Source organism: Ascaphus truei, chromosome 2 (assembly GCF_040206685.1).
Source record: "Ascaphus truei isolate aAscTru1 chromosome 2, aAscTru1.hap1, whole genome shotgun sequence".
Classification (NCBI taxonomy): domain Eukaryota; kingdom Metazoa; phylum Chordata; class Amphibia; order Anura; family Ascaphidae; genus Ascaphus; species Ascaphus truei.
Genome location: NC_134484.1, coordinates 421,719,418 through 421,732,125, shown reverse-complemented (window position 1 = coordinate 421,732,125; position 12,708 = coordinate 421,719,418). Strand labels below are relative to the sequence as shown.

The following is a 12,708-nucleotide window of genomic DNA, read 5'->3' as shown; positions in this document are numbered from 1 at the left end:
TGCCATTTAAATTTAAAAAAAAAAAAAAAATTTTTTTTTTAAATGGCAGCGATTCAGCATGCGCAGAGCAGAGGTCCCGCAGGGCAAGCAGAGTGTCCGGCCTGATGCCTGCGAGCCCGCTCCCCCCCCTCTTCCCAACTTCCCAACTTGGGACTGAGGGCGGGGAAGCCCCAACCCAGCATCCCCCGCGCTGTGCTGACCAGCGCACTACCAGAGGACAGCCAGTGCGGGGTTTACAGTGAGCAGTGCGGCTCTGCACTTGGCTGTCAGCTCAACCCGAGAAGCCCAAACCACTGCAGGCTCTGCTGGGGAGGAAGGGGGAGGAGAGGAGAGGAGAGGAAGGGGGAGGAGAGGAGAGGAAGGGAGTGACGGCAAACAAGCAGAGGAACTTCCTTCTGGGACAGCATGCTTTAGGTAGGAAGAGCTGTACTGTATCAATAGTCAGTCTGGCCACACCTCCCTGTTTATGGGAGAGAATCTCAGGCTTAGCTAAATGTGTGTGTGTGTGTGTGTGTGTGTGTATGTGTGTCTGAGAGAGTGTGTGTGTCTGAGAGTGTGTGTGTGTGTGTGTGTGTGTGTCTGAGAGAGAGTAAGTGTGTGTGTCTGAGAGAGAGAGTGAGTGTGTGTGTGTCTGAGAGAGAGAGTGAGTGTGTGTGTGTCTGAGAGAGAGTGAGTGTGTGTGTGTGTGTCTGAGAGAGAGTGAGTGTGTGTGTCTGTCTGAGAGTGTGTGTGTGTGTGTGTGTGTGGCTGAGAGAGTGTGTGTGTGTGGCTGAGAGAGTGTGTGTGTGTGTGGCTGAGAGAGTGTGTGTGTGTGTGTTTGTGTGGCTGAGTGTGTGTGTGTGTGTGTGGCTGAGTGTGTGTGTGTGTGTGTGTGTATGTGTGGCTGAGAGAGTGTGTGTGTGTGTGTGGCTGAGAGAGTGTGTGTGGCTGAGAGAGTGTGTGTGTGGCTGAGAGAGTGTGTGTGTGGCTGAGAGAGTGTGTGTGTGGCTGAGAGAGTGTGTGTGTGTGGCTGAGAGAGTGTGTGTGTGTGGCTGAGAGAGTGTGTGTGTGTGGCTGAGAGAGTGTGTGTGTGTGGCTGAGAGAGTGTGTGTGTGGCTGAGAGAGTGTGTGTGTGGCTGAGAGAGTGTGTGTGTGGCTGAGAGAGTGTGTGTGTGGCTGAGAGAGTGTGTGTGTGGCTGAGAGAGTGTGTGTGTGGCTGAGAGAGTGTGTGTGTGGCTGAGAGAGAGAGTGTGGGTCTGAGTCTCTGTCTGAGAGTGGGTCCGAGTCTCTGTCTGAGAGTGGGTGCGAGTCTCTGTCTGAGAGTGGGTGCGAGTCTCTGTCTGAGAGTGGGTCCGAGTCTCTGTCTGAGAGTGGGTCCGAGTCTCTGTCTGAGAGTGGGTCCGAGTCTCTGTCTGAGAGTGGGTCCGAGTCTCTGTCCGAGAGTGGGTCCGAGTCTCTGTCCGAGAGTGGGTCCGAGTCTCTGTCCGAGTCTCTGTCCGAGTCTCTGTCCGAGTCTCTGTCCGAGAGTGGGTCCGAGTCTCTGTCCGAGAGTGGGTCCGAGTCTCTGTCCGAGAGTGGGTCCGAGTCTCTGTCCGAGAGTGGGTCCGAGTCTCTGTCCGAGAGTGGGTCCGAGTCTCTGTCCGAGAGTGGGTCCGAGTCTCTGTCCGAGAGTGGGTCCGAGTCTCTGTCCGAGAGTGGGTCCGAGTCTCTGTCCGAGAGTGGGTCCGAGTCTCTGTCCGAGAGTGGGTCCGAGTCTCTGTCCGAGAGTGGGTCCGAGTCTCTGTCCGAGAGTGGGTCCGAGTCTCTGTCCGAGAGTGGGTCCGAGTCTCTGTCCGAGAGTGGGTCCGAGTCTCTGTCCGAGAGTGGGTCCGAGTCTCTGTCCGAGAGTGGGTCCGAGTCTCTGTCCGAGAGTGGGTCCGAGTCTCTGTCCGAGAGTGGGTCCGAGTCTCTGTCCGAGAGTGGGTCCGAGTCTCTGTCCGAGAGTGGGTCCGAGTCTCTGTCCGAGAGTGGGTCCGAGTCTCTGTCCGAGAGTGGGTCCGAGTCTCTGTCCGAGAGTGGGTCCGAGTCTCTGTCCGAGAGTGGGTCCGAGTCTCTGTCCGAGAGTGGGTCCGAGGGTCTGTCCGAGAGTGGGTCCGAGGGTCTGTCCGAGAGTGGGTCCGAGGGTCTGTCCGAGAGTGGGTCCGAGGGTCTGTCCGAGAGTGGGTCCGAGGGTCTGTCCGAGAGTGGGTCCGAGGGTCTGTCCGAGAGTGGGTCCGAGGGTCTGTCCGGGAGTGGGTCCGAGGGTCTGTCCGGGAGTGGGTCCGAGGGTCTGTCCGGGAGTGGGTCCGAGGGTCTGTCCGGGAGTGGGTCCGAGGGTCTGTCCGAGGGTCTGTCCGAGGGTCTGTCCGAGGGTCTGTCCGAGGGTCTGTCCGAGGGTCTGTCCGAGGGTCTGTCCGAGGGTCTGTCCGAGGGTCTGTCCGAGGGTCTGTCCGAGAGTGGGTCCGAGAGTGGGTCCGAAGGTCTGCAGTGCGTTGGTTGCAGGTACAGTTAGTGCAGTGGGTTGCTGCAGGTGCTGGGAGTATTAGTTAGCAGTCAGGACCGGGAAGAGCTAGGGGAACGGATTAGGCCAGTAACCCCCTAGGCCCCAGATAGGTCCTCACTCCCCCAGCTTGTGGTGCTACAGGGACAGGCCCTAGGTTAGGGATCCTGTCACAGTAGTACTAGTGTTAGATAGGGACACAGCGGATGCTGCGCTCCCAGAGAACAGACTTGGGCTCAAGTCTGTGCCCACAGAGACAGAGACTATCTCCAGGGTGGGATCGCCCCTGGCGGACCCATGCGAGGAAACATAGGATAAGACGGGATCACCAAGCAGCAGATCCTTTTCGAAGTCGCTTGCAGGCCCGAGTGCAGGAGCGCTCGGCAGGTATCTTCCTAAGTGCACCAACGTATCCTAACATATCACAACTACACATAGTGGCAGCTCTGACCACGGGACAAGGGGGTTGGGCTGTGGACACAGTGTGGGGATATACGGTGACTGTGGAGTTACTCCCTAGAGGGAATGTTATAAGTGTGTGTTATTGCCTGCATATATATTCTGCGTTACAGTAAACTGGTTATATACATCCTTGAGTACGTGGTTATTGTATATGCGGGTCCTGTGTAGGCAACCTTCTACATCCCTAGAACCCTACACAGGTGGAGGCGCTGAAACCGAGAACGTTCCAGAGGATTCACCCCAGGCTCTCACTGGCGGAGGCTTAGACCTCCTGTGAGCTTGACAGGTATAACGCACCACACCTGGTAACATATAGGTTCCCCCCACATTCACTGTATCTGCGATTGGGGGTGGCGGAATACCCGTTACATAGAAAATAAATTGTTACCATTAATAGACTTGCCAGTGGAAATGTTTTTAATTTCTAACTTAATGAGGATATGTCACATACCAGTACAGGGGTATCAATATTCATAACTGTGCACTGACCAGACACATTTTATATTGGCACGGCTAATGATTCATTTGTGTCACACCTACCAAAATTTTTTTTTTTTTAAATATATAAAATACAATGGCATAGTCTTTGTTTCTTTTTCCTTCTTGCACTTTGTTTTTCTCTCTGAGCACCATTCATTTTAATGGAGTTTAGAGCTTCCCTGACATGAAAACTGACCTCACGGCATTATGAGTAGGGTCTCATGTCTTCTGTGTGCTATATTGTCCTAATCTAGCTGTAGACATGAAATTGATTGGCCTTTGGTATTCCCTAGAGGCTTGTGTTAAATGGTTACTGTGCTGGTTTAATCCATTCAGATCCAGGGAGGCAATTGGCTATTGCAGAATATGATAATGTTGCCCCTCAGAGGCGATGGATGGTGGTGATTTGCTCTGTAATGCAGGTTAGGGTCTTGATGCAATCAATCCAACCCCCTATGTCGAGCTTAAGACCGCGTGAAGGATATTGGCAGATACTAATTTTGCCTTCTTAAGGAAACTGTTCTGAAGGAATAGAGAGACCCAGGGTACATCTGCCAAGAATAAACTGAGAGGAGGATATCCCGGCTGGTAGTTTATGGAAGACAGCAATTAGAATGCTTGAAATATCATTACTGTGTCAAGGACCAATGAAGTAGAACTAACAGAGTTGTGAGAGCAATACTGCTAATGTAATGCTTTTGTAATAGAGCTGTTTGAGCGTTTGCTAACTCGTGCGTTAATGTGCAGTCCCACTAAGGACCAGAGTGAACTAATAGGGTGATATGTTTAATTAGATAAAACTAGGTGCTTATTGCCCTTTGAATTCCTTTAAAAAATTTGGTAATATCAAATCCTGAAGTGTGAAAATGTTCCCTTTTCTTAGTTGGGGCAGTGGAACTTAATAAGGTGGAAATAAAGAGATATGGTCAGTAAAAGCAACTCTTCCCCCCCCCCCTCCAAAAAAAACCAAAACAAATTTCACTCAGATTTCACCTCCCACTTTAATAGGAGTAGTATTCGCCTAGTTTTAACCTAGTAAACATATTACAGTCAGGAGCTACATTTTGTCATATGTTGTTCAACACCTGTGATCAGTTCTGGAATAAGGATTGTGTGTGTGTATGTAATCAGTAATATCTTAAGGAGACTTCATGATGCCCACAATTTGTGAATTTTCTAAGAATTTTCTAATCCAATCGGCGCACTGTTTTTAATTTTTTTTGTTTTTTTTTCCCCGTCCGCAAGACTTACTTGTTGGGGTAAATCTGCGATATGGCACTCCCTGTTTTATTTGTAACACTTATGATTATTCAGAACCATTTCAAATGTAAACCTGAATCCTAATTTCAAACGCCACAGATTTGTAAAACAAAACCAAAAAAAAAACACTTTTTTGCTTTGGAAGGTCAAAGGTAAAGCAATTTCCAAATTGCATTGACCGGGTGTCCTCTGGGGTCAGAGGTTTGCGATGGCCAATAGAGACTTGCAACATCAGGAGATTCGGTTGCGACTTTCTATTTGTTATCCAGCGGCCATATTTGGAGTTTCCCCCCCACCCCCTCCCCCCAAGCACAAAAAACAACCTACAAATATCTTGAGTCCCCGGTGCAGCTAAGGTTAAAGCTTTTTGGGGTTGGGATCGCTGCTTTTAAGTTACATTATTTATTGTAGTTTGCATAGACATGTAGGGTTTTTTTGGGGCACCTTTTTTCTTTACAAAACACAGTGGTTTACTGGTCAGTCCCAGTTTTTGTTGTGTTGAAGCCAGGTGGGACTAGCCCCTGATCTTCAGGTTGTTGTTGGCGATTCTAATTGTTATTGGTTGGGGCCTCCTGAATCCTTGCTAATGAAAGGACAGAATCTCATATCTGGTCACACAATGCTTCCTGCTCAGTCACTGGTCAACTACTGTCGTACTAAATCATCAGAACAATCCTATTTCTTGATGTGCATCCCAATTCTTATAGGAGTCCGTAAGTCTACCCACAGGGTTGATGTAACTGTGTATAGATTTTCTTTGAGGTTTTGCTAATGCTGGTCTGTTTGCATTACTGCCATTAATATTTAATATTGCTGTTAGACATACATCATAAAGGGAAATTCTCACAGTTAATGCAGCAATCCCCCCAGAAGTTTGTGTTGGTTTGTCTCAGACTGTATAATGTGGGTATCTTGCCACCATGAGCATACGTTTTATTTAACGGTTAAAAATCCAGATTTTTCTTCAACTCGAGCATCTGATTAGCATGTTTAGTTTTTTTTTAAGATCCCGGACACTTAATATTTCAAGTGAGGTCTTGAATAGAGCATCTGATTTAAAATGTAAGCGCAGTGTTTAAAAGGGGCAAAACTGGATTTCCTAAAGGAAGCAGAGCATACAAATGAACGCAATGTTTCTCATGTTTTTAACACTGTATAAATAATGTACAGTATGCTTTACTTTTGTTTTAAAATCGGACATTGAAATACAGCCATGTTTTCGTGCCTGTGGTTATTTGACGCTCTCTGCTGCCTGAGCGGCCTGCAGAACATTGCATAGCAAAGGGGTTTACATATAAGGCCTCGTCCAGGGTAGAAGCTGGTGCTCGAGCGCCGTGACGTCCGGCGATTTCTGGCCTGTCAGTTGTGTGCGTGGGGGGCGCGTGACTGTGACGTCACGTGAGCGGTTCACCCTCATTGGCTGAACCGCGCACTTGACCAGGGCAAGCGCGACAAATACAAAAATATGTCTCGGCAAGCAGCTGACCACAGCATGGGCACGTGCACCCTGGACCAACACATTGTCGCAATGTGTTGGATCGCGCTGAGCACGCGTGCACACGCGCGCTCATCTTCACCCTGGACGCGGCCTAAGCCTTTCCCGCTTAATGTTACAATTATAGGTCTGCAGTGGAAGCACGGTTTGCTAAGCCAGGGGTGAGCAAAATTCTTATGCCGAGCCCCCCTTTTTATCCATGAAATTTCTCGGGCCCCCCCTGCCTGATGTAATCAAAATCACATTTAAAAAAAAACGTTATTAAACGGTATACAATGTAAATACAAATATGTCTAAGGCCGCGCGTATAGTGCCCGCGACGTCACCCGTCGCCGCTAGCGAAAGTTGTATTTCGCTTTGCGGCGGCGGTGCGGGCGACCAGGCCATTGATTGGTTCAGGGGCTGTCACATGAGGCGACAGCCCCATAAAAATCAAATATTGTCGGCTTCAAAAAATTGCGTCACCACGCCACGCTTACTATAAGCGCACGCGGCGGCAACAATGCATTTGTTTTCGGACGACGTCGCATCGCCGGCACTATAAGCGCAGCCTAAATACTTACATACTTCAACAGCTCGCTCTTGCAAAATTAGGCTGCGTGCACGCTGCCGCTGAGAGCGATGACATCACTAACTCTCCAAGCATGAGCACAGGGTGTCCTGCATCATTTTGCAAGCACGAGCGGGGAAGTGTTTACACTTTTATTTCTGTACATTCATAGTATGATTGATATAGTGGCAGCCTACCTTTCACTTGCAGAGGATCGCAGCGAAGCAGGTTGCCAGCGGAGGAGAGCAGGAACACAGCGCTATTGTAGGGCAGACACCGGAAGGAGGGGCGTTTGACATCACAGCGCTGGGGCGTGCTCCTCCCCCGTACCTCCGAATCACGTGGCCCCACCTGCACTATTCTGTTTGGCTGCGTGCGCACATCTTTTTTGCCTGCGCAGCCAGGTTTTGCTGCACCCGCCCCGCCTAAATAATCTTGCGCCCGGGGCGCCCCCTCAGTTTGTGCACTGCTGCATTCAATCACAACACCCACACACACAATCACAACACACACAACTAACACACACTCAATCACAACACACACACAGACAGACAACCAACAGGCACAGCACACACGCACACACGCACACACACAACACCCACTCAAATCACAACCAACACAGCACACACTCAATCACTACACACACACAGTCACAACCAACACTCACATAATCACCACCAACACAACACTCAATCACAACACCCACACACAGACAACCAACAGGCACAGTACACACACACAAACACACACTGCAGTCCATATATATATATATATATATATATATATATATATATATATATATATATATATAAATATATATATACACACACACACACACACACACACACACACACACACACACCTGGTGGGGGGAGTAAACCTGCTCCGGTCCCCCCATGTGCTGCTGAAACCGGGCAGGTAACAGACAGGAGTAGCAGGGTTTGTCTGTGTGCAGGGAAGGCCCCGCAGCAAGGCCCCGCTCCCTCTGCAGGCAGACACAGCAGGGAACTGGAAGCAGCCTCTGCACGGAGCTTCTGGCCGCCTGTGCACAGCTCTGCCCGCCCCCAGGTTTCCCCGCACGCAGCCTGCGCCCCCCCCCTACATAAGCTTGCGTCCCCCAGTTTGCGCAACGCTGTGCTAAGCGATAATGGGGAAGGACAGGGTTGCAGACCTGTCTGAGACATGCAAATGCACCACAAGTGTTGTTGGTATTTTACTGTGTACTGTACGGTTGAGGTTCTTTTGTCACTTTTACCAACCTTAACATTTTTTAATGTCTAATTAAAGGTCTGAAACTTTGAGCTGCTGTTTGGAACTTGTCCTTCTCAAACGTGCACTGTATCTCCTTTCTTCTCCACACTGAATTATCCAATGGAAAAATAACCTTTCCCTTATAGCAAAGATCACTAATGATTCGTTATACTGATATAATTTTTTTTTTAACCAGTTTTACCTGCACTGTAGCTCATACACAGCACATTCTCAATTTGAACCCTTAAGCACTGCATACATGTCAACCATCCAATGCTGTTGACGGTTATTATTTTGTTTCCTTTTTTTCTCTTTACAGTGGAAGAAATACAACACTGTAACAAATGGGTAGAGTAGGAACCTGCTGGAGGGTGTAAATGGTTGAAGGTTTGAAATGTTTTGGCCCAAGGATTTAACTAAATGACCCATACTTGGAAGAAGAATGAACAGAGAACAAACCGATAGCAATGAACTAAATAATTGGTCGTATTGGATGTAGCATTGGGGCTTCTTTGTGTATTATTGTTCACTTGAAGTCACTCCGTAGCACTTATATTGACACCAACAAATAATATACACCTATATTAGACAGTGGCTTTGGGTTTTCAACTTGCTAAGACTGTGCATGTCTTATTGTATACCATCTACATCCAATGCATGTAAGGCCCAGGGAGGCTGCGATGCAATAAATGGCTGGGTATGCCTAAAAAGGAATTGATCTGTACAGCACAATATTGCAATCCCTGCACTCCTGGAGAACAGGATGTGGCCTTTGACTCGTGTCCCAGGGTCCTCCCCTGAAAAATTGTCAGGGAGCGATAAAAAGCTAAACTAAATATAGCTGGGTATTTCGGACAGCCCTAACCTGCCCTGAGATTGGAGGCCAAAACATGGCTGTCTCCCACTAATAGTCACAGCTCACACTCGCTACTAATGGGCTTGGATGGAAATGCGAGAGGTATGACTACTGGGGGGTGGGAAAGCCCTGCGTTATTACAGATCAATAGTAATGGAGTTAAATCCCAAATCTAGCATCGCAGGGCTGAATGTGTGAGAGATGGTAATACAGATCATTACATTGTGCTGTACATTTTATTTACATTATTTTATACGGGAATCAAGCTGCCGTTTTAATGAGCTCCTCCGCAATCCTACTTCTTCCATCACTCCGTTTTTAAAAGGATCCTCCTCCCTTTCCTTCCTTGCAGACCGTGGACATTCATAAAGAAAAGGTGGCTCGCAGAGAGATCGGGATCTTAACCACGAACAAGAACACTGCAAGGAGTCACAAGATTATCGCCCCCGCTAACATAGAGCGTCCCGTCCGGTACATTCGGAAACCCGTAGACTACACCGTGCTGGATGATGTAGGCCATGGAGTTAAGGTAACAATTCTATTAATAAATCTCCACATCTTTAAGCCCATACCTGTCAGAGGGTCCAGCGACATGCCCTGGCCCTTCTGGCAGCAAAGAGGTTAAATGTCTGTTACTAGATTAGCTTTATTACAATTGACGATGCATTTTACTAGTGGCTAATCAAGCAGACTAGTTGGTCGTTTAGGTTCTAATAATTTGTTTCCCCCCCAAACTCATTGTTTTTTGTAAATAAAATACAATGTAAAAAAAAAAAATAACATGTTGAAAAAGAAGGTAAAAAAAGATAGAATCAAGCATATATTTCGCAAATGGAGAAGTACAAATCAAGAATATTACAATCCTTTGATGTAGTCCTTATGACCGCACCCCCTTGTCATAATTTTATGTATTGGACCAACTGAACGATTTTCTAGCTGTGAGAAAGCGTCTGTCTGGCAATGTGTCCCCCATTTTGGGCAATTGGTGAGAAGAAACTCTTGGTCATACATTGTACATGAGGTTTTAAGAGTTCAGTTTTGTTGAGCTAACGAAAGCTGTTCCAGCCTCAAATCCCTGAATGTGCGTATAAGGCCGAGCGATCCGTGGACTTTGATGGGGAGGTTTGGCCGTGACATCACCAGGCTGGTTCACCCTCATTGGCTGAACGGCTTGCGTGACGCGGCCGTTGCGCGAAAAAAAAACAAATGATTTATCTTCAAAATTCTGCCGCGCGGTCACGCTTCCTCACAGTTGCGCGCACTATGGCTGGCCTGATGGAGGTGCTGTATTTAATTTGCGCCGTTGTGCGCACTATGGGCGCAGCCTAATTCAGGCAGCTACAGGGATTCACCGTATTCCCATAGTACTGTACATTGCCTGCCACGCAGAGACTGATGGCTGCTATCAAGCATTAACTGGCAAGTCAATAGTTAACACAATCACGGTTATATCAATGCAATTGAACCCCCCACCCCCCAACCCCCACTCCTAAAATTCTACTTATTTGCTCCTATGCCAGCGCTGGTCTCAGAATCCTCGCTCATGGAAGTTGTTACAATTCTGCACACAACTTGAAATAAATTCTGTCTCCAGGTTGCGAGGCATTTATAGCCCTACTTTTAATTTGTCTGGCTCCTTTATAGAATGCTTAAATGATAGAACTTCAGCCATAGTCGCCTGTGCGGGCGGTTGTTGGCCTGTTCGTTTTATTGAGCTTCACAATTGGTAATCGTTCACTGACTAAGGTTTTAATCTACAATCCTTGGAATGAGTTCCAGGTGATATGTTTTATTCTCTCTTTTCTGTCATATGCTTTAGATCAGTGGTGCTCAACACCAGTCCTCTACACCCCCCCCCCCCCCCACCAGGTGGGTATTAAGGCTATCCTAGCTTCAGCACAGGTGGCTCAGTCGAAGACTGCACCACCTGTGCTGAAGCCAAGAAATCCTTAACCTGACCTGTTGGGGGATGTTAAGGACTGGATGGATCACCCCTGGTTTAGATGACTGCAGAGGTTGTTATACACACATTGTATGTGCTGTGTAGGAAACATATTCTGTATATGAAATGTTTATAATTTCAAAGAAAAAGTAGATACACGTTACTACATTTTAAAATAAGTTTGCATGCAAATAAAATAAAAAAAACTAAAATGTGGGCACACACTTTTAAATTATTTCGCTTCTCTTAAACTTAAATGTCATTGGAGAAATTACCAATTTAGTCAAAATAGAGTTTTTCAAAGCAATGTATTTGTATTCTGGATTTGTAACTATTTGTTGTGCAGAAATGAGGCTAAAGGTAACCGCTCTGCAAACCAGCTGTTTACCACCCAAAAAGCATAATGTGCTTGTACTGGAGTTGAAAGGGAATGTGATTTTGGTCTCCCAAGGCATGAAGCTGTAGACTTGTTCCCATGCACTTCTCGTCTCCGGGGAATACTGGAGCAGTGTTGCACTAACTCACTTGAAAAAGTCAGCTTTGTTTTCTAACAATGAGCTAGAATGTATTTTCAGACCAGGAATTGAGTTTGCATGGTTTATGCTTGACGCAAAATATGTGCATGGCATGCTTTAATGCGTGGACACAAATTGTTTTTCACAGTAGTGACACCCAAGGTAATCGTTAACCCCTTTAGGTGTCAGAAACCGGTGTATATTCCTAGCAGGCCCACCTACGCTAAGAAGTGTAGGTGGGACCGCAATGCATATACAACAATATACAAGGTTAATCCAGCAATATCTCCTAGCAACACGAAACTGTGGACTGATTCAAGACCAGATACTAAAAATACTGTTGCTGTTGAACATCTTGGCTCCATAAATACACTTTCGATTGTAGAGCGAAGCGATGAAAAACGGATATCCTCGCACTGGTTCTCCATCTTTCCCTCTCAACTGTTTTTACAATTGATTCCCTAGTTCAATCACACACATTAACATTTGTTAGCATGTAATAACCAGTACTTCTGTCTCCTCCTCTCCTTGCTGTCTGTCCTCTCTACGTTCTCTCTCTGTTCTCTGTTCTCTGTTCTCTTCCTCCATCATGCCCTGCTCCTCTTTGCACTCCCTGCCTTACTGTGCCTGCTCCTCCCTGTGCACACTACACTCCCTCCTCTCCTACTCATCTGTCTCCTCCTCCTCCTTGCTGTCTGTTCTCTGTTCTCTGTTCTCTGTTCTCTGTTCTCTGTTCTCTGTTCTCTGTTCTCTGTTCTCTTCCTCCATCATGCCCTGCTCCTCTTTGCACTCCCTGCCTTACTGTGCCTGCTCCTCCCTGTGCACACTACACTCCCTCCTCTCCTACTCATCTGTCTCCTCCTCTCCTTGCTGTCTCCACTGCCATTAAAATCCCCTCCCCCAGTGTTTCCTGGGTGAGTGAGGGCCACTCAGTCTATCACAGAGGAGTATGTATTTATATAGCGCCGACAGTATACTTGGAGATTTACAAAGACAATACAGTACTGGGAATTATAATGGAATATTCCTGCCCGGAGAGCTTACAGTCTAAGTGGTAAGTTGGGAGACTAAGTGCAGTAGATGGCCGTGCTTGGCCACAGTGGTTGGTGGATAGCGACTGTGGGTGTTGGACATTAGCCATGAGTGCAGAGTAGTGGGATGCTTCTTTTGAGAGGCGAGTTTTACGGTTGGTCAGTATTAAATTAGATGGGTTAACACCATTACCAGGTAAAGAGGTGAAAGGGAGGTGTGTGCGTGTTTGTGGTGCCAGGATTGCAAGCGAGATCCCGAGAGCGAGGAGGATTTGTGGGGGTGCTTTTTATTGAGGGGTGTATAAGTTGTGGGGATAGAGGTGTGTAAATAGTGGTGCAGTGCGTGGGCACAGGCATATGGGGAGGGAA

The 12,708-nt window shown here is 47.4% G+C and overlaps 1 protein-coding gene across 12 annotated transcripts in view; it reads left to right on the top strand.

Moving 5' to 3' along the window:
- The window catches only part of ABI1 (abl interactor 1), an 83,373-nt gene that overhangs the window by 44,853 nt on the left and 25,812 nt on the right, over nt 1–12,708 (top strand). For all 12 annotated transcript variants that reach the window (XM_075587638.1, XM_075587634.1, XM_075587636.1 and 9 more), the window contains exon 3: nt 9,204–9,380. In XM_075587638.1, the coding sequence (XP_075443753.1) occupies nt 9,204–9,380 (177 nt within the window). The remainder of the gene's footprint in view (nt 1–9,203; nt 9,381–12,708) is intronic.